The 22410-nt window shown below is 46.3% G+C and overlaps 1 protein-coding gene across 1 annotated transcript; it reads left to right on the top strand.

Moving 5' to 3' along the window:
- Positions 1 to 12609: 12609 nt before the first annotated feature.
- On the top strand, positions 12610 to 22169 carry map1b (microtubule-associated protein 1B; the record flags this gene model as incomplete). Its single annotated transcript, XM_084325089.1, is given in 6 exon segments — positions 12610 to 12750; positions 13007 to 13589; positions 13592 to 14256; positions 14386 to 18298; positions 18764 to 18990; positions 22014 to 22169. Coding segments are annotated over 6 exon segments (5676 nt in total). The 5' UTR covers positions 12610 to 12618.
- Between the last annotated feature and the right edge of the window lie 241 nt (positions 22170 to 22410).

The raw sequence follows: 22410 nt of genomic DNA, 5'->3' as shown, positions 1-22410 counted from the left end.
AGGACAGGTTATACCCACCTGAAAAGACAAGAGAGCAGTGAGGGAGGACAGGTTATACCCACCTGAAAAGACAAGAGAGCAGTGAGAGAGGACATGTTATTATACCCACCTGAAAAGACAGGAGAGCAGTGAGAGAGGACAGGTTATACCCACCTGAAAAGACAGGAGAGCGGTGAGGGAGGACAGGTTATACCCACCTGAAAAGACAGGAGAGCAGTGAGTGAGAGAGGACAGGTTATACCCACCTGAAAAGCAAAACATGTCATCCTTGCTTTTCAGGTTTCCCTTTATTTCCAGTTTATACAAAAAGCACAGCTGTGTTTTGTCGCTCCTCTGATATATTCCTGGCGCCTCCGCTAAAATGGAGGTTCCCTTCGTCTGGCACTGTCAGTGCAGGAAGGGATACACTGGGTGATCTTGTACTTTCTGCTCAGTCAGACACGGAGAATGCTCGGTGATGCGTTTCACATTACCTCGCCTCCCTCTGAGAAAGAGGCGGTGGTGGGGAGGCAGGGAGGGGGGGGGGGGGGTAGCCGGTGGGGTAAGGATTTTTTTTATATCGATCAAGTTAATTGTCAGGGTCAAGCAAGCTCCAGAGCTCACGTGCCAACCCCCCCCCCCCCCCCCCCTCAAACCCCACCCCCCATCAATTTCCTTCCCCCCATAGTCTCTCATCTCATATTCTGTTGTGATCCCAGAGGGATGAAGAGTCATTCATCATCAGCGTCAACATCAAGCCTCAGCAGGGACTGTTGTATTTCTCTCCCTCTTCTCCTCAGACAAGTAAAGTAGGCCAACAGACCAAAGAGCTGAATCTACAGAGAGAGAACAACAATGTTTACGTCCCATTAACTCTAGAGCAGCTAAGACAGTATCGGAGCAGGTGGGGACCAGGGTTGTGCGATACACCGATACTAGAAAAGTATCGCGATACCCAGCCTTTTAAAAAAACGGTCCAATCCATTTATATTTGTATCTGTACTTTTGAGTGGACGCATGACCGGAGCAGTGTGTGTGTGTGTGTGTGTTTGCGGCAGCAGTGTCTGTGCGTGTGTGTGTGTGTGTTTTGCGGGAGCAGTGTGTGTGTGTGTGTGTGTGTGTGTGTGTGTGTGTGTGCGCGTGCGTGTGTGTGCGTGCACGTGTGTGTGTGTGCGGGCAGGTCAACAGCCTCGGCTGAACACACTGGAAGCCTTTGACCACATTGTCTGTTCGTGATTCTACCTAAAGGTATAATGTTTTATAATAATGGCCTGATGTTTTAGGTTTTTTTTCTTCTTCGTGGTATCGTTTTAGAGCCTGCATCTTGATACTCAGGCTGGTATATCGGTATAGAAGTCAAAACGTTGGTATCGTGACATCACTAGTGGGAACAACAGGCCGTGTCCTTGTCTTCTGGGACGTCGTAGAGACCAGTGAACGCTGCTGTTGTTGTTCCCGGTGACCTGAGACAGAGAGAAGCACTGAGTCTTCAGTCTTAGACTGCTGCGATCTGCAGATCGATCCCTGTGAAGTGGGGGGGGGGGGGGGTCTCCCCCGGGGCTCGGCCCGATACAGACGGACGACGCTGGGATTACAACGCGAGCTCACGGGGGGTGAAACGCAGGCAAAAACCAATAGATCACACCATGAATGGCGGTGTACCGTCCGCCGGAGACTAATATCCATTTAGAATGGCTTGTTTACTAAAATATGTGACCCGGCACGGTCTATAGGTCGGATTGTGCCAGCAGAGAAGATTCTTCAGAAAAGCCGAAAACGTGGCGCGATTCGCAAATAGGTCGAAATAGAGATATTGGCATTTTTTGAGTGCTTTGAAATGTTCTCTATCTGTTTCCTTATTTGCAAAACTTGTGTTATTGTCGTGTTTTTGTTGTGGCCTAACAGCCCTGGGACCATGACGGAAATAAGGGTTTTACTCTTTCTCATGTTATCCTTTGGATCCTTGTTGTGTGTTTTTAATCCATCAATAAAATTAAATAAAATCAAATACGACTTGTAAATGTGTTAATTATTGTTAGATTGTCCGACGGTATTTATTCCGACGCGGTAGAAAGAACCACAGTTTGTGTCAGAGGGGTGTGGTGGTTAAATACTCAAGTCTCCAGTGTCGGAGACGGAAGGAGACGTGCAGAAATTACAGCTAATTTCCATTTCGAGACAACAGACCCAGTAGGCTACTTTGTTGGCGGTGTGAATGTGAAACATTAATATCTTTGAAACCGTTTGTGTTAAATTGTCCCACATCAGATAAGGATTTTCTTCACTCGAAGACAAACTTCCTAAAAACATGGCTCAGCAGCAACTCAAATTGGTCTTAATATGTTTTTTTTATCTCTTTTATCATAACTTGGCTTATTTCTTTTATCATGAGTTGCTTTTAAGGGTTTGCGGATTTTCTTTTAACATTAGTTGACTGTATGAGTTGTCAGATTAGGTGTTTTTATACTAATTGTTAGGATGTGTCCTGTCTAGTGTACATGTCCATTTGTGTTTTTGTGCCTTTTTATGTTCCATGTAATGGACCACAATGGAAACAAGCCTTGGCTTTATTGTGTTTTACCCATTTTTGACCAGCGTGTTGACAATGTTATTGTTTTTGTCTTTAAAATGTTTTGTCCTACGATTGTGTCAAAATAAAGTATTCAATCAATCAATCAATCAATCAGAGATTTAGTTCGGAAGTAGAACCTCGGAGCACACAGATATAAGGCCGTATACCGTATACATATATTTATTCTTACAGTATATATATTATATATATCCACATCTGTCTGTACACCTACTCTTACTAGTTACGCTGCTGGCCTGTATGACTACTACCATAGTGTCTTTAGACCTGCATCACTGTACATATTAATACTACAACTCTGTACATACATCTGAATAGCACTAGGGGTGTAAATATTTGACCCCACAACGATTCGATTCGATTACGATTCTTCAGGCAATGATTCAATGCATCATGAAATCTCTTAATTTGACCACGATTCGATTCGATACATTTTCGATCAGTTAATTCCCCCCCAAAAATGTATACACAAATGTGACTGGGGGGAACTGATGATTCACTCAGCATGAATGGACTACAGGTCAATAATAAGGGTGTAAATATTTGACCCCACAATGATTCGATTCGATTACGATTCTTCAGGCAACGATTCAATGCATCATGAAATCTCTTCATTTGACCACGATTCAATGCGATTCGATGCGATTCGACCTTTACTATGCATTGTTACACCCCTAAATAGCACTATTACTCAGTAGTACTAATATATATCACTTATACCCAGCTTAATCACCTGTACATTGTATATTACTGTTGCACTTTACTGGTACATTTTCACTCTGGTTGGATGGTTCATTGTATAATGACAATACGAATCTAATCTAATCTAATCTAATCTAATCTAATCTAATCTAAACCTATTAAATACTTAACGTTTCGACACACAACTCTGATGAAGACACATCATGCCTCAAAAAAGGTTACTGCCTGTGCTCTGGTGTTCTACTTTGGACCGAATCCTTGATTCAAGCACCGGGCACGGCTACAGTCCCCTCCTCCTCTGAGAGCACCGGACACGGCTACAGTCGCCTCCCACTCTGAGAGCACCGGACACTACAGTCCCCTCCCACTCTGAGAGCACCCGACACTACAGTCCCCTCCCACTCTGAGAGCACCCGACACTACAGTCCCCTCCCACTCTGAGAGCACCCGACACTACAGTCCCCTCCCACTCTGAGAGCACCGGACACTACAGTCCCCTCCCACTCTGAGAGCACCCGACACTACAGTCCCGTCCCACTCTGAGAGCACCCGACACTACAGTCCCCTCCCACTCTGAGAGCACCCGACACTACAGTCCCCTCCCACTCTGAGAGCACCGGACACTACAGTCCCCTCCCACTCTGAGAGCACCCGACACTACAGTCCCCTCCCACTCTGAGAGCACCCGACACTACAGTCCCCTCCCACTCTGAGAGCACAGGACACTACAGTCCCCTCCCACTCTGAGAGCACCGGACACTACAGTCCCCTCCCACTCTGAGAGCACCGGACACGGCTACAGTCCCCTCCCACTCTGAGAGCACCGGACACTACAGTCCCCTCCCACTCTGAGAGCACCAGACACTGCAGTCCCCTCCCACTCTGAGAGCACCAGACACTGCAGTCCCCTCCCACTCTGAGAGCACCCGACACTACAGTCCCCTCCCACTCTGAGAGCAGCACCGGACACTACAGTCCCCTCCCACTCTGAGAGCACCGGACACTACAGTCCTCTCCCACTCTGAGAGCACAGTCCCCTCCCACTCTGAGAGCACCGGACACTACAGTCCCCTCCCACTCTGAGAGCACCGGACACTACAGTCCCCTCCCACTCTGAGAGCACCTGGACACTACAGTCCCCTCCCACTCTGAGAGCACCGGACACTACAGTCCCCTCCCACTCTGAGAGCACAGTCCCCTCCCACTCTGAGAGCACCGGACACTACAGTCCCCTCCCACTCTGAGAGCACCCGACACTACAGTCCCCTCCCACTCTGAGAGCACCGGACACTACAGTCCCCTCCCACTCTGAGAGCACCGGACACTACAGTCCCCTCCCACTCTGAGAGCACCGGACACTACAGTCCTCTCCCACTCTGAGAGCACCGGACACTACAGTCCCCTCCCACTCTGAGAGCACCGGACACTACAGTCCCCTCCCACTCTGAGAGCACCGGACACTACAGTCCCCTCCCACTCTGACAGCACCGGACACTACAGTCCCCTCCCACTCTGAGAGCACAGTCCCCTCCCACTCTGAGAGCACCGGACACTACAGTCCCCTCCCACTCTGAGAGCACCCGACACTATAGTCCCCTCCCACTCTGAGAGCACAGTCCCCTCCCACTCTGAGAGCACCGGACACTACAGTCCCCTCCCACTCTGAGAGCACAGTCCCCTCCCACTCTGAGAGCACCGGACACTACAGTCCCCTCCCACTCTGAGAGCACAGTCCCCTCCCACTCTGAGAGCACCCGACAGACGCGGCTACAGTCCCCTCCTCTGTGGGCTGCATGGAGCACGTTAAACACCCCCCCCTCTTAGTGTCTTCTTCACACCAGCCATTTTATTCCAGTCATTAAATACAAGGCGAGTGTCCTTGATCGTGTTAATGTTTTGTATCGCTCTGCAATTACATTTGCTACAAATGCCTGTGACTTATATAAATCTGTAAATTGGCCATCGTTGCACTCTCGACGAGACATGAATTGGCTTACACTCGTTTACAACCCCGTGAATCGTTATCTACTCCCTATAATTGTTTGTTTAACCTTTATTTACCCGGGGTAGGTTCGCTGAGCACAGATGCTCTTTTTCAGCTACGCCCTGCTTCACATTCACACAATTCCATTCACACCTGGGAGCTGCCCAGTACAACCACAGTCTGCCACCGTTGGCCACTGAGCAACTCCACTGGAGCAGTTGGGGGTTAAGTGCCTTGCTCAAGGGCACTTCAGCGGGAGATTTTTCCTGCCGGTCCAGGGGATCGAACCGGTGACCTTCCGGTCACAAACCCACTCCTCTAACCTTTAGGCCACCGCTGCCCCCAATAATAATAATAATAATAATAATAATAATACAAGAGCTGCTCACCATATTTTATTTTATTGTATTGTCCCCTTTCCCTGTTACCCTTCGAGAGGCTATTTTGTCCTCTCATTGTAAATAAAAATGTGTTCTTAACACATTGAGTGCCAGCAGGGGGCGCACGATTTATCGCTTGAATGCCAGCCTTTTTGGACAGATTTTCCGATATTTCATGATTTTCGCGGAGCTATTTCTATATTCTATATTATGGCTATGTGTCTAATACCCCCGTCGCTTATCAATGACTTGCTTGCAGTCAACATGTACGAAACGGATTGTTTTTTCATCAGTACATTTCTGTTTGATACCGTTTTGAAAAACTGAAGTTTTTCAAATAAACGCTAGATTATCGATAGTATATGTGTACTTATGCACGCTAGAGAAGCGGGCTGAAAAATCTATTATCTATGACCTGGTCAGCGCTAACGTCATACACGCACACACACACACACACACAGACACGTTGAGATATATGTGAAAAATGCATCTGATTACCCCAAGACTGGTAACATAGATTCCTTACCTCACATCAGATGTTCTGCAAAAAGAATATTCCAATTCCTGATCGCCATTCCAAATATCGCGTTTATTGATCCAACATTAGGTACTCGAAACACATAATCCACGCTGCTCTGAGTGTCCACAATGAATCCAATCGTCTCCGGTTACATGCCTGAGAAGTCAAATGTGGATTCCGGGGTTTTCTTTTCCCATGCATTTCCATCCCATCCAATGGGTGCATTACCATCCGGGAGACGATAGGGGGCGGTATTTTCCCTGTTCGAGCTCATAGACAGTCCCAATGATAACGTGAGGCTAGATTGATGAAAAATGTATGGATATCGCTGATGAAAGCACGAGATTTCTCGTGGCTGGCACTCAATGTGTTAATTGACCTGCCTGGTTAAATAAAGGTTAAATAAATGACCTCTTCATGAATAATAGTTCCATATTTCGACAGCTGAAGGTTTGATAAATGACGGGAATTGAACTACTGTACCAAAGACTCAATACTTCCACTTTCAGTATAGACTACTCCCGGGATTATTAGAGGCTGATGGTAATATTGGAGCCAATTCAGCATAACCAGCGGGGCTGAATGAAACACCTCTTGCACACCGAGTGACAGCCCTCTGGGAGGAGGCAGCAGGGTTAATAGCTATAGCTGTAATAACGACGATCTGCTATGAAATATGTATGGGGTTATCAACCCGGCACTCAGATAGCTGCCGCGGCATCAAGTCCTCAGAGACCAGACGCGCTCTCTCTTTCTCTCTCTGAGGATCATGTGACCTCTATACTCATGTCTCCCCCACACCCTACAGCTACAGCTACACCATCTCTCAACCTAGCAGGCAATATGCTTGTTATAATGGTATGTTGTTAGCTTGCTGTTTTGTTTTAGCAGTCCTGGTGGGTGGCAACACGGTCTCCTCAGAAAGGGTAAATAAAAAGTACTAATTGACCACAGGACAAAAGGTACATAATGTACGTTATGGTATATTTACTTGTATTGTATAAGTAATATATTTACATTTTGTATCGACAGCGGGCGAGTGCGCTCACCACTAGACAGCAATACTATGATGATGATTTGTTTTTTAAGGTTTAACGGTTATGGTTAAGATAGAAAGTTAGGGTTAAGGTTAGGGTTTAGGGTTAGGGTTAGTTTAGGTAACAGTGTGGTTAGGGTTAGGGTTGAGTAACGTGGGTTAGGGTTACATGGTTATCAGTAACGTGGTGGCCACGGTAACAAACAGCAGACGCCAGAATAAAAAAGATTCAGAATAGTGTGTGTTACAGTATTTCCTCAAAAAGACCATAATATTCATGTGATTTGCATCCGAAATATTGAGATCAGCTTAAAAAAAAAGTGGGTAAACTCGAATGTTACTTCACAAATAAAAAAGGTGGCTAAATTGAGTCTAGATGGGTTTTCTAATGGGAAGTAATCCAGACAATTTTTCCCTCTGTTAATTCTGAGGAATACATTGATTTCTCTCTTGAGAAAGAAATGAGGTAAAAAAGAGAAAAAGAGAGAGGAGACAAAGACTGATGGGAGATGTTCCCGGGCTGAGCCTGAGGGGGCGCTGGGTGAGACGGCTCTGGATGAAGAATGGACGACGCGGCACCTGCCCTCTCGGTGTGGTCTCACCCCCACCTGCCCTCTCCGTGTGGTCTCACCCCCACCTGCCCTCTCATGTGGTCTCACCCCCGCCTGCTGTAGAGGAGGACGCCTTTAACAGATCGAAGCCACTGCACACAATCAGACACAGTGTGGGACCGAAGTCATTATCATACTGGCAGTCTGTCCTGCCTTAATGTTTATACATGTCTGTGTGATATATATACAGTCCTCAGGATATATGTTACCACCAGAGGTAGTCCACATATAATAACTGTTTCCCCATCTCTGTATTGAGTTCAACTAGAGTGTTGTGTTTCTGTTATGCTGATATCTCTATAATAAATGGTTAAATGTCTTCCTCCTGTTTGATTTGGTTGTTATTGTATCTAGGAGGCCTGTGTCAGGGGTGTGTTTCTATGGTTCAGTGTCAGGGTGTTGTGTTTCTATGGTTCACTGTGTCAGGGTGTTGTGTTTCTATGGTTCAGTGTCAGGGTGTTGTGTTTCTATGGTTCAGTGTCAGGGTGTTGTGTTTCTATGGTTGGTAACAGTGTCCAGGGTGTTGTGTTTCTATGGTTGGTAACAGTGTCCAGGGTGTTGTGTTTCTATGGTTGGTAACAGTGTCCAGGGTGTTGTGTTTCTATGGTTGGTAACAGTGTCCAGGGTGTTGTGTTTCTATGGTTGGTAACAGTGTCCAGGGTGTTGTGTTTCTATGGTTGGTAACAGTGTCCAGGGTGTTGTGTTTCTATGGTTGGTAACAGTGTCCAGGGTGTTGTGTTTCTATGGTTGGTAACAGTGTCCAGGGTGTTGTGTTTCTATGGTTGGTAACAGTGTCCAGGGGGTTGTGTTTCTATGGTTGGTAACAGTGTCCAGGGTGTTGTGTTTCTATGGTTGGTAACAGTGTCCAGGGGGTTGTGTTTCTATGGTTGGTAACAGTGTCCAGGGTGTTGTGTTTCTATGGTTGGTATCAGTGTCCAGGGTGTTGTGTTTCTATGGTTGGTATCAGTGTCAGGGTGTTGTGTTTCTATGGTTGGTATCAGTGGCAGGGTGTTGTGTTTCTATGGTTGGTATGGGTTGAAATTTCTCTAAATTAATGAGGCTTCAAGTTGGGCCCAAAACTGCTGCTGTGGCTCGGACAGGTTCATGTAGGGTCAGACAGGTTCATTTAGGGTCAGACAGGTTCATGTAGGGTCAGACAGGTTCATATAGGGTCAGACAGGTTCATGTAGGGTCAGACAGGTTCATGTAGGGTCAGACAGGTTCATGTAGGGTCAGACAGGTTCATGTAGGGTCAGACAGGTTCATGTAGGGTCAGACAGGTTCATGTAGGGTCAGACAGGTTCATGTAGGGTCGTCAGGCCTGATTTCTTTGGGTCCGTTCAAAGCTCTGATTCAGGGAAGCAAGGGGCTCATTATGCCTTCAGCAGCTCTGGTCATTTCCTGTCTGACAGTGATGAAGTCACCCCCTCTGCGGGGAACATTAACATTTACACAGCCACATTAGGACCGCACCATCCTCACAGTTCAGAACCAGCTGATGAATGAGCTGAGGCCTCCTGCCTCTTCTGGGATAAGGAGGAGCATGAGACGGTGCAGCCGGGAAACCATAATGAGTTCCTTACGGCGCAGATTAGGACTGAAAGGTACTAATCGTGGATTTGAGTTCAGTTATTGAGCTCAACGTATAAAAGGTGAAGGATGGGAATAAACGTGGATAAAGAGTTCATTCAGACCCCGTCTGGGTGGATGAAAGATATTGTATTGTAATCTTGCAAACGTTCTTGGAATCATCTAACCAAAATAAATAAATAAAACCAATATTTTATATGGTCAATGTTTCTCACAAAAGCCTGAGAAGAAATGTGGAAAAGTGGAATAGGATTATATAGGATTATCATCACGCAATTATTTTGTAGGATAGCATAAGAGGGCTAATACTTTTTGTTTTTTAAACTTGTTTTATGTTTCTATGTTCGAGACAAATAAAAATCAAATCAAATCAAATCAAATCAAACATTATCTTCAAAATCGGTTATCACAAAATAAAGCCTTAAAAAAGAATCATCTCTTTTCTTGGTTAGGGCGGGGCGTGATGTCTCCAGTGAGGTTAAGGTTAGGGTTAAGGTAAAGGTTTGGTGTATAATCAACCTCTTATAATCAAATGATGACAAGTTCAATGACATGTTTCATGACCCTGGTATAGGCGGTGGGTGGGGGCGTGGAGCTTGAGTGATGGGGGGCGATGACAGGCAGGTGACAGGTCATGGAGCTAATTGGACATGTGCATCCAGGATGATGGTTAAGAGCAGAGTGGGTAGAGCAGCTGTCTACGATGACATGTCATGATCTAGTGGTCAGACACGCAATATTGACCTGACAGGACTCAACCAAATTTAGGCTACACTAAAAATAAAAATAAATATAAAGTGGAAAAGCAATTCATTTACAGAAAAATTTGTTTATTTGAGGTGTTTTTACATATAATTCAATGTAATTTAACATTCAAGACAATTAAGCAATGGAATAATCCTGTAAAAATAATGTTTTTATTTCTTATTAAATCAATTTACAGATTACATTTAATGGTTAATATTTTGATCAAAAGTAATTTACTGTATTTGTATGGCATTTACACTTAAAGTAGAAAAACAAAAGTAATCTGTAAAATAATACAATGAATTTCCGTGATTTTTTTAATAATTTTTTATATAAATAAAGTTGACCTTGACCTTGACCTTACTGCAGAGCGGGGGGGGACTGAGAGACCCATGTTAACTGACCAAGCACTCTATATCAGTTATGGCTGTTGGAATGTAGAGCTATTTAACACATATTTTAACAAAATAAATACTACTTCATTATAACGTCATGACGTGCAACGTCATCATTATACACATAGATAATGTGTTCATCTTATTGACAATAGCCTTTCAATCCGAATAATATCATATGGACTACAGACTACAGATTGATTTCCACCCAGATGATTCAAGATGTTCCTTCTGTTGTTCTCAGGACAGAGGATTCTTCACCACAAAAGCACCGTATTGGAGACGGTGGTGCTGATCAACCCCTCAGATGAAGCCGTCAGCACTGAGGTGAGAGGCAAAAGACAGTTTCACCTCAGACACACAGACAGCTCACCTTCAATTCAGTCAGTTGTTCTAAACGTAAACAGAAGCCGCCCGTTTACTTGCTGATGACGGAACGTTCATTCTCATTGGACTTGTTGGATGATGCACCCTTTTCATGCCAACCATTTTCAGTATTTGAATTATAAAGAACAATACACCTCCCGAATTCACTGGATTCAAAGTGAATTGATCCAAACCCTGGTATAAATAGAACTTGTCATTGAGAACTGCCATACATCTATTTATTAATATATGCTTCTCATTTCAGAACTGCCATACATCTGTTTATTAATATGATTCTCATTTCAGAACTGCCATACATCTATTTAGTAATATGCGTCTCATTTCAGAACTGCCATACATCTGTTTATTAATATGATTCTCATTTCAGAACTGCCATACATCTATTTAGTAATATGCGTCTCATTTCAGAACTGCCATACATCTGTTTATTAATATGCTTCTAATCTCCGCTACTTTGAATCTCCTAATCTCTTGTCCTATTTTGAAATATTGCATATTTAAACACACACTTTCACACAACAATAAACACGCACACATTTCAACATAATTGCAACTGGGAAAGGATGCAGACGTGCCTTAATAGTCCAATTATCCAACCTGAGTGATGCAAAATGCCCCTTAGTTTGTCCCCGCTGGGCGGACGAGAATAAAAACCTGAGCAATGACATGTGAATGCTTTAGTTACAGCTAGAGTTATGAGTGTGCCTACAAAAAATTAAGTCGACCTCTGATTTGCTTCATGTGAACAAATATAAGCCTACTTCCTTTAGCCTTTATTGGAGACGTTTTTAATATAATGTTTAATAATGATCTGGAAGAAGACGGGGGATCCTCTTTTCACTTTGCCCCCCCAACCCCTCAGCTGTCTGCAATCAAACTGTGCAGTAATAATATCACACAGCACTGCTGGCCAGGGGGGATGGGGAGAGGGGGGGGCTGGCCAGCAGCCCAGAATTGGACGCTGAATTGGGGAAAAAAGAGTGACAGGTTGAGCACTAGAGAGAGGGGGGGAGAGAGAGAGGGGGGAGTAGACTGAGAGAGAGAGAGAGAGAGAGAGAGAGAGAGAGAGAGAGAGAGAGAGAAGAGAGAGAGAGAGAGAGAGAGAGAGAGAGAGAGAGAGAGAGAGAGAGAGAGAGAGAGAGAAGGGGTAGACTGACAGAGGAGAGAGAGAGAGAGAGAGAGAGAGAGAGAGAGAGAGAGAGAGAGAGAGAGAGAGAGAGAGAGAGAGAGCACAGAAGAAGGGGTAGACTGACTGTGTGAGAGAGAGAGAGAGAGAGAGAGAGAGAGAGAGAGAGAGAGAGAGAGAGAGAGAGAGAGAGAGAGAGAGAGAGAGAGAGGGAGAGAGAGAGAGAGATAGAGAGAGAGGGCAGAGTGGATGGAGAGAGAGAATGACTCAGCTAATTATCTAATGGACTTGATTAAAGGGAAATTGGTGATATTTGAAACTATATTTGAATATCAAGTGAGCTGCTACAGTATAGAAGGCCTGACTTCATACACGCTACTGTAACCTACACTATGACATTATATTTGACATTTGTGGGGCAACTGCAATGGACTTTACACTTGGACTTTCGAGTGCAAAAAGAGTTTCTGTTTGAGTTTATTTTAAGTTTGTTTAAAAAAAATTATAAAAAAGGATGTTATGGAATACAATGAAAATGTATCATCCTCTATTTCCCTCCCAGGTTCGTTTGATGGTCTCAGATACTGCCAGACACAAGCTGCTGGTTCTCTCAGGGCAATGCTTTGAAAACACTGGAGAGCTGATTCTTCAGTCTGGATCTTTCTCGTTTTTCAACTTTATAGACATCTTCACTGACCAAGAGGTGAGTCACCTGGGCGGAATCACTGTCCTTGGAAAGTTACAAGATCAATATCTGTAGGAATTCTGGTTACAATAATCTTCACATTCACTCAATTGCTATGCAACATCAATACATAATATACCTTTAATTTATTGTGCATTATGTACCATACATTTTGTTGTTGTAATTATAAGTGATTATAACATGTGTTTTTGAAACTACTGCAAACATGGAATTCATTTAAATGAGGAAGCTAATGTTTCCCTCTTTTCCTCAGATTGGCGAATTGCTCAGCACCATTAATCCAGAAAACAAAGCCAACATAACCATCTCCTGCCCCGAACAAGGCAACTGGAAGAACTCAAACCTGGACAAACACAACCTACAGGACTTCATCAACATGAAGCTCAACTCCAGTCTCATACTCCCAGAGATGGAAGGCCTCTCAGAGTTCACAGAGTACTTATCAGAATCCGTAGAGATCCCGTCCCCCTTCGACATGTTAGAACCACCGACCTCAGGTGGATTCCTAAAGCTCTCCAAACCATGCTGCTACATTTTCCCCGGGGGCCGCGGCGACTCTGCCCTCTTCGCCGTCAACGGGTTCAACATGCTCATCAACGGCGGTTCGGACAGGAAATCGTGCTTCTGGAAACTCGTGAGACACCTCGACCGGGTGGACTCCATCCTGCTCACTCACATCGGCGACGACAACCTGCCGGGCATCAACAGCATGCTGCAGAGGAAGATAGCGGAGCTGGAGGAGGAGCAGTCGCAGGGTTCTACGGCCAACAGTGACTGGGTGAAGAATATGATTTCCCCGGACATCGGTGTTGTGTTTGTGAACCTCCCCGAGAACCTGGGGGACCCCGACCCAACTACAGGGTGCGGAGGAACATCGAGGAGGCGGCCTTCACTCGGCAGTTCCTGACCAAGTTGAATTTGAGGACAGAGTCTTTACACAGGCCCGTCGGGAACACGATAGAACCGGTCATACTCTTTCAGAAAATGGGCGTGGGGAAGCTTGAGATGTACGTGCTGAACCCATCGAAGAACAGCAAAGAGATGCAGCACTTTATGAAACAGTGGACGGGCAGCGAGAAAGACAAAGCCTCCATCCTGTTGCCAAACGGAAAGGAATCCGAGTTCCCCGTTTCCTACCTGACCTCCATCTCCTCGTTGATCGTGTGGCACCCCACGAATCCCTCAGACAAGATAGTGCGTGTCCTGTTTCCAGGAAACGCCACTCAGCATCACGTTCTCGAGGGACTAGAAAAGCTAAAGCATCTGGACTTCTTGAAGCAGGCGGTCGTCACCCAGAAGGAGCTGTCTCCCAACATGGCGCCGGCGCTGAAGCAGGCCAAGATGAAGCACAGGACGGACAGCAAGGAGAGCCTCAAGTCTACCCCGAAGCCGTCGCCAAGCAGGAGTCTCAGGAAGGAGTCAAAGGAGGAGGAGAAGGCGAAGACGGACGCGGAACAATCCCAGGAGAAGGCTCAGAAGACAGAGAAAAAAGAAAAGGCCCCGGTGAAAAAAGAAAAGGCAAAAGCGCCAGAGAAAGAATTAAAACCAAAAGCAGAACAACCTACCAAAACTGAAACACCGGAGAAAAGAAGGCTGAAAAAGCAGAACAACCTACCAAGACTGAAACACCAGAGAAAAAGAAGGCTGAAAAAAGCAGAACAACCTACCAAAACTGAAACACCGGAGAAAAAGAAGGCTGAAAAAGCAGAACAACCGACCAAAACTGAAACACCGGAGAAGAAGAAGGCTGAAATTAAACCGAGGCCTCTAAAGGAGAAGATTATCAAGAAAGAACCAAGAAAGTCTGTGGAAAAGAAAAACGAAGAGAAGGATGTTAAGAAAGAAGTGGCAAAGAAAGACGAGAAGCTTACGCCCAAAAAGGAGGTGAAGAAGGAAGAGAGGGTAAAGAAGGAGGAGGTAAAGAAAGACGTCAGGAAGGATCTGAGGAGAGACTCGCCTATGAAGGAGAAGAAGGACGAGAAGAAAGAGCTGAAGAAAGATGATTCCAAGAAAGAGGTGAAAAAAACATCTAAAGACATAAAGAAGACGTCTGCGTTGGGCGAGGTGAAAAAGCTGGCGCCGAGACCAAAGCCATTGAAAAAAGATGACGTGTCCAAAAAAGACACAGGAAGCCCGTCAAAACCCAAACTAAAGTCAAAGGTGATAAAGAAAGAGACAAAGGTGGACGATATTAAAGTTGCAGCCAGTGCAGCTGATGTCATCAAGGCTCTAGCGCTCGAAAGATCTCTGATGTCTTCGCCAGAGGACCTTACCAAGGACTTTGAGGCACTCAGAGCTGAGGACGTAGTGGAAGATGATGCGGCAACACACCAAACCCAGGAGGAAGAGGCGGTGATGATCCACCGTGAAGAAATAATGCAGATCAAAGGGTCCCCCGAGGCAGCGGAGTCTGTGGATGAGGGGATTACCACCACAGAGCCTGAGGGAGACAGCGGGGAGACGCCAGAGGAACCGGAGCATAAGGAAAAACTCAACGGCATTGAGAAGTTCGAGGATGAGGGCACTGTACTGGAGGAGACATCTGAGGGAGGAGATTATGAAGAGAGGGGAGAGCTAGAGGAGGTTTATGAGCCACAGAGCAGGGGACTAGACAAACACACTACTAAAGACGAGGAGGAGCATAGTGATACATCTGATAAGGATGGAAGAGGTCAGAACTTAAATGGAAATGGGATGGAGAAAAAGAGTCTGTTTATGTCCACCTCGCCCAAGGTGTCTTCACCCGTCTCTCCGGCCGCATCTATCCACGATGAAAAGGTCCCGATTGGCTTTGAGAGTGAACCCACCTCAGACGACGAGAACAGAGACGAGCCCCATGAGGAATACACCGCTACTTCTGGCCACACCCAGTCTACCATGGAAATCTCCAGTGTGCCTACTCCGATGGACGAGATGTCCACCCCCAGGGACGTTATGAGCGACGAAACCACCAATGAAGAGGCCGACTCTCCTTCTAAGGACTTCGGCAGGTTTGGGATGTCCACATCCGGGGACTTCGACAGGAAGAAGAAACTCTCTCCGCTTCAGGATGGCCCGGAAGAGTCAGACCACTCAAAGAGTGACGCCACGGAGGGCAGAGAATACCATCCCTCTGCCTCCACACTATCTCCCCCTTCATTACTAGAGGAGGACAAATTAGACAAAGCGTTCACCTTCGACGGGACAGCGGGAGACGTCGCGTCGAGCCGGGAATCGACCGAAAAACCTGGCCTTGACCCAGCAAGACTCCGTTCCACTTCTACAACCTCACCTCTCATACGCTCCCCCTCAGGGGACCACAAAGGGCCTTTTGAGTCAATGCAGCGTTTCGCCGCACCTATCGAACTGTGCACAACGCTGGCGGGAACGCCCAGAGGGGGGGCCGTCGAGTGTTCCAACAGCCCAGATGACAAGACATTGGACGGGACCAACTCGCCTCACTCCTCCGGCCACACACCTTACTATCAGTCTCCGGTGGATGAGAAAGCCGGGGCTATGCCACCGGCGTCAGAGGGTCCCGTCATTGTAGAGGTCACGAGTGATAAAGAGGACTCTTCCAACCGAGTCAGCCCAGTGGACGGGCCCATACGTGGCCGCGCCTCCCCCGGAGAGAGGACGACGTCGCCTCCAAAGAGCCCAACTCCGACCGGAGCCGACTCACCGACAAAGAGAGATAAATCTACCTTCGACTTAGATCATAAGAAATATGGAGAAAATTATAATTTTGCCTCGTCTTCAGCACCCCTAACGAAATACGAATCGGATCCTTTCTTTGCTTTCAAAGAGGAAAGTAGTAAAATGTCAATATCAGAGGGCACCACGTCGGACCGGTCACCGGAGGAGGTAGTAGCGGAAGACACATTTTCACACTTAGCCTCAGCCTCCACCGCCTCCCTGGCCACCAGCTCCTTCCAGGAGCACACGACTGACTCCCCCTCCCTCCACGCCGAGGTCGGCTCTCCTCACTCGACGGAGGTGGACGACTCGCTGTCCGTCTCCGTGGTTCAGACTCCGACCACCTTCCACGAGGCCGGGGGTTCTCCGTCCAAGGAGGACAGCCCCAGGCCCATGTCCATCTCCCCGGATCTCTCGCCGAGGACCAAAGCCAGAACCCAGGAGGCAAAATCTTCAGAGAATTCGGCCATGTCGGTGGAGTTTGGCCAGGAGTCACCCGATCACTCCTTAGCCCTGGACTTTAGCAAGCAGTCTCCAGAGTACCCATCATTTGGAGGCAGCATGCGTGTCACAGAGAACGGCCCGACTGAAGTGGATTACAGCCCCTCGGAGGGAACGGACACACGGCCAGCTGTGCAGCATAATTGCTCTGTTTTTGAGAAGCCGATGCTATTTAAAGAGAGTTACTCAGCCCGTGCGGCCTCTGCGTCCCCATCAGATGCGTCTCAGTCCACCGCCTCTGATAACACGCCCTGCCAGATGACAGAGATGTCCCGGGGGGGTGCAGCTCAGCAGAGAGATAAGTCCCCAGTCAACCAGATGGTCGCCTCTACCACCCACTCCCCTCAGTCCGCTGACTCATCACCGGGGTTCGGAGGAGGTCCCCTCATGGCTAAAGATAAACACAGCCCCACCGCTCCGTTTGGGGCTGAATATACTCAGAGATACAACAAATCACCATCACCTCCCAAGGCTCCCTCCCCTTCATATTCCCGCTCAGCTCAGAAGACAGAGCCACTGTCTCTGGCCGGGGAGACGAATCCCTTTAAATGTGCAGATTCTCCGCCTCACGCCGAATTCCCCGTCGGTCCTAAAGCCCCCTCCCCGGCGTACCTGCCTCTCTCCTCCGACGTGTCTGACTCCACGTTCACCGGCGGGTCCAGGGATCCAGACCCCTCGAAGAAGGCCGCCTCCCCTCGCTCCCGGACGGATGTGGACCTGTGCTTGGTCACCTCGTGCGAGTACCGTCACCCCAAGACAGAGCTGTCCCCGTCTTTCATCAACCCCAGTCCTCTGGAGTATTTCACGAATGCGGAGAACCCCCTGGAAGAGGAGAAGCCTCTCGTCGTCAAGTCAGGAGAAGGACCCCCGCCCCCGGGAGGTAAGCTCCCCGCTAAGCAGTGTGAGGAGACCCCGCCCACCTCCATAAGTGAGTCTGCCCCCTCCCAGACTGACTCCGATGTTCCCCCGGGGACAGAGGAGTGCCCCTCCATCACGGCGGATGCTAACATCGACTCCGAGGACGACTCCGAGACCCTTCCCACCGATAGGACCCTGACCTACCGCCACGCGGATCCTCCTCCCGTGGCGGCGAAGGACTCTGCTCCGCCTCCGGCTCGCCCCGACGTCTGCATGGTGGACCCGGAGGCCCTCAAGGCGGAGGAAAACGAACAGGACGCCAAAGCAGACGGAGAGAAAGCCAAGAAGAAGAAGCTCACCAAGAAGTCATCCTCTCCGGCCAGAAAGACTGGCCTGGCGAAGGTGAAGGACTCAAAGACGGCCTCCCCGAAGAAGAGCGTGGGAGAAGGGAAGGATGCCAAAAACGCAACCAATACCTCCGCGTCCAGGGGTGTGAAGAGTGCCACGTCAGGTAAGCCCTGGATTCTAAACCTGAACACTGAGTAGTATGCATTAAAATATACAAAATAAATCGAATGGCCTGGTTGTATGGTTGTATTTGTGCTTCTTTAATTGTTTATTTGATATCTATCTATCTATCTATCTATCTATCTATCTATCTATCTATCTATCTATCTATCTATCTATCTATCTATCTATCTATCTATCTATCTATCTATCTATCTATCTATCTATCTATCTATCTATCTATCTATCTATCTATCTATCTATCTATCTATCTACCTGTCCGTCCGTCTGTCCGTCCGTCCATCCTCTCTCTCTCTCTCTCTCTCTCTCTCTCTCTCTCTCTCTCTCTCTCTCTCTCTCTCTCTCTCTCTCTCTCTCTCTCTCTCTCTCTCTCTCTCTCTCTCTCTCTCTCTCTCTCTCTCTCTCTCTCTCTCTCTCTCTGCTGTCTGTCTATCTGTCTGTGTTTCAGGTTCAGGCAGCAGCAAGGCGTCCGTGCCCAACTGTCCTCCTGTGTACATGGATTTGGTTTACATCCCCAATCACTGCAATGCCAAGAATGTGGACGCAGAGTTCTTCAAGCGGGTGCGTTCCTCCTACTACGTGGTCAGTGGCAACGACCAGACGGCCCCAGAGCCCAGCAAGGCAGTCCTGGACGCTCTGCTGGAGGGCAAGGCCCAGTGGGGAAGCAACACACAGGTGAGATTTACAGTAACGCTCAAACGTGATTGAAACATCAGTTTTCAATTGATATGATAATGATTCATTATGATATATCAGAGTGATATGGGAATTAGATTAGATTAAAATGTATTGTCATTATACAGCACAAGTACAGTACAACAAAAAGAAGTTTGGCACCAGAGTGCAAATGTAGCAGTAGCAAGTGCAACAGCAATATACAATGTACAGGTGATTAAACTGGGTACAAAATATACAAATGAGTACTACTGAGTGTAGTGCTAATCAGATCTATGTACAGAGTTGTAGTATAATATGTACAGTGATACAGGTGTAAAGACAGTATGGTAGTAGTCATACAGTCCAGCAGTTTAACTAGTAAGAGTAGGATATGTACAGATACATATATAGTATCTACAGATATGTAAAAGGACTATGTGCAGGTAAATACAGGTGTGGATAGGTATATACTGTGTGTGAGAATATATATGGTATGATATGGAATGATATTGGAATTCAATTAGATTACATCAGAAAACATTATGTCTCCCTGATTTTGGCACAATATCTTATTCTGGATCAGGCACGTGCAGAGAGGGGGGGGGGGCTTTGTGTGCCCAAGCACTTACCCATGTGCCTCTTGATGGCCAAAGTGCCCTTAAAAATATATATATATATATTTATTTTTATTATTATTATAAAAGAAAAAATGTATGGCAATTCCCATGGTCCTCATCGAAAATAATTTAAACAATTAATAGTATTATAAATAAAAATAAATATTTGAATGCCTGTCTGTCTGAGGTGCATGTTTGTGTTGCGCGATGCGTCACCCTCCCTCTTGGAGTGACAGGGCCCATTAGCCAATAGAAATCTAGCGCAAACCGAGCATCTCGCCTCACGTTTGCCCGTCTAGCTGTTTTTTGATACATGTGCCCCTTTAAAAATGTTAGCACCTGCCCCTCTAAATGTCTCTGCACGGCCCTGTTCTGGATGATGTTACTATGATATATATATTTTATATGTATCTATTATTAAAAATATTTGCACTACATCCATACCTCATTTGCACCCTACCCTAAGTTGTACCCCATCCCATTTCCGCATTGTTACTCATTCTACTCTGTGTTGTATATATATGTATATTGACTTTACTTACTTTTACTGACTTCTTAATTACTTTTTTTACTTACTTTCTTTTTTACTGTATATGTAGCACACTCTCAGGGGCTCTTTCAGAAATAAGCATTTCATATAAAGTTTTATCAAAAAGAGGATATGGAGAGGGCTTCAGCGTTGTTGGTTTTGTTTCAGTAGGTGCTCTTTGGATTAAATCCGGGGTAGGATTCGTTATAGTTATAAAAAAGTTGAAGTCCAAGGCAGCTCTACAAATATTAAAATGCCTTTATTTTATGGCTCACATTATTTAGAGAATTTAAAATAAACCGACATGTTTCGGCCTACATAGGGGCCTGTGGTAAATTCCCACAGAACTTCTACAATAATTTGAGGTTATTGTAGTACAATACAATGAGATTGATTATCTGGAAGGAGGAGGAAGGGATCATACGTGATAGAATTGTTGGTCTCCTCATCTGACTTAAGCAGATGAGGAATAAAACGTGTACGCCAGACAAACCAGAACTGTAGTTCAACTCAACTGATTTATTTGAGCCAGGGCCAAGAGTGAATAGAAGGTTGCCTTTTACATACAAAAGATTATCAGAAAACATTAACAGGGCTGTCTGTTGTACAGAAATATCACAATCAGGTTTGCATCTCAAACCTCAATAATGTACATAAAACAGTCACTTGGTTAACATAATCTGAACATACATTAACCATACTGCACACATTATACATGAGTAAATCTGGTTTCAGACATTAAGCTTAAACAACAAATGGTGTTTCCCATGTATTTACTCACATAAAATGCAAACAGCACAGCAGTCTCTCGATGGTGGAGGGGTGGAGCCGCAGACCCCTGGGGTTGGTTCGGTCTGGGCTCCTGAACTACCATTTTGTGTCCTCTTATATACTCTAATTTCTAGCCAATAATAGCTTTACATAATACAGTTGGTCCGTGGGCGTCTTCTGTGAGCGGTCTCCTGTGGGCGCTGGCAGCCCCTCCCCCCTGGGTTGTGGCGACGTGATGGGACAGCGGTGGCCCCCGTTGATGTGATCTTTTGCTGAGATGAAGGGGCCTGTCTTGTCTCACGAGGGGGGGCTAGCCTGATGTCCTCTGGTGGGGGGGTGTGAATACTCTTTGACCCTTTGGGCCAGATTACCATACAGTACTATCTGGTCACAGTAGGTGTGACCTTTGTCTATTCAACTATCCCTGCTACCACTTCTGCTAAACAGTATACAAGGCTGTTTATGAAATTCAACTCAATATTACCACAGGCCTTCATCAATACCCTGATGAAGGCCCTATGTATGCCGAAACATGTCGGTTTATTTTAAATTCTCTAAATAATGTGAGCCATAAAATAAAGGAATTTCATATAAAGTATTCTGTATTTTGTTGTGACATATAATAAACAAACTTGAAACTATATTGTATCAGAAAACAATCACCCTCATATTGGGATAATATCAGAAAATCTGGATTTTACCTGATTAAAAAAAAATCATAGTGACCCTGCTGCCTGAATGCCTTCTACAACAGAACTGCGTTTCTGCGTCTCTGATTGGCCAGGTCATTTCTGGTCATGTGACATGTACGCCCAATTGTGGGACCGCAAGTTTCTACACTGGTTAAGCGTATGCGCTCGTTCGAAGTTGGTTAAGGTTAGAGTTTGTCTTAGAGCATGGCGATAGAACGCCAGGTAGTTTGCAGGCTGTTAGACCCGGAAATAGGCGCAGAACTTGCTGTCCCACGATTGGCGCACATGTCACATGACCTGGCCAATCAGAGCGCAAAACTCGAACGCGGAAACGCAGTTCCGTCGTAGAAGGCATACACGCAACCCTGCTCACAACCCAACTGAACCTTTGGCTTTAAGCTAAAAACAAATCTTCATATCCTGATCCTATAGGTGACTCTGATCCCGACGCACGACTCCGACGTGATGAGAGAATGGTACCAGGAGACCCACGACAAACAGCAGGAGCTCAACATCATGGTCCTGGCCAGCAGCAGTACCGTCGTCATGCAGGACGAGTCCTTCCCCGCCTGCAAGATAGAGCTGTAAGCCTACAGTACACCAGCCTGCTCGTCAATACGTGAAGTGACCACTAGGTGATAACGAATGGGACCATTGTTAGCGGTGGGAAATTGGATGAATCTAAAATAAAACTGGAGAAGATATGTGATATATGGTACTTAAAAATGCTCAATAAACGATACTCTTAATAACTATAGAAATAAATGCAAACGCTACTGTATATTAGCTCAAGGGCCTCCTTGCAATGGGTCTTATTGCGACGTCCTGT

The sequence above is a fragment of the Notolepis coatsorum genome (assembly GCF_963971535.1).
Source record: "Notolepis coatsorum genome assembly, chromosome: 11".
NCBI lineage: Eukaryota > Metazoa > Chordata > Actinopteri > Aulopiformes > Paralepididae > Notolepis > Notolepis coatsorum.
This window is presented reverse-complemented; position numbering and strand designations above follow the sequence as displayed.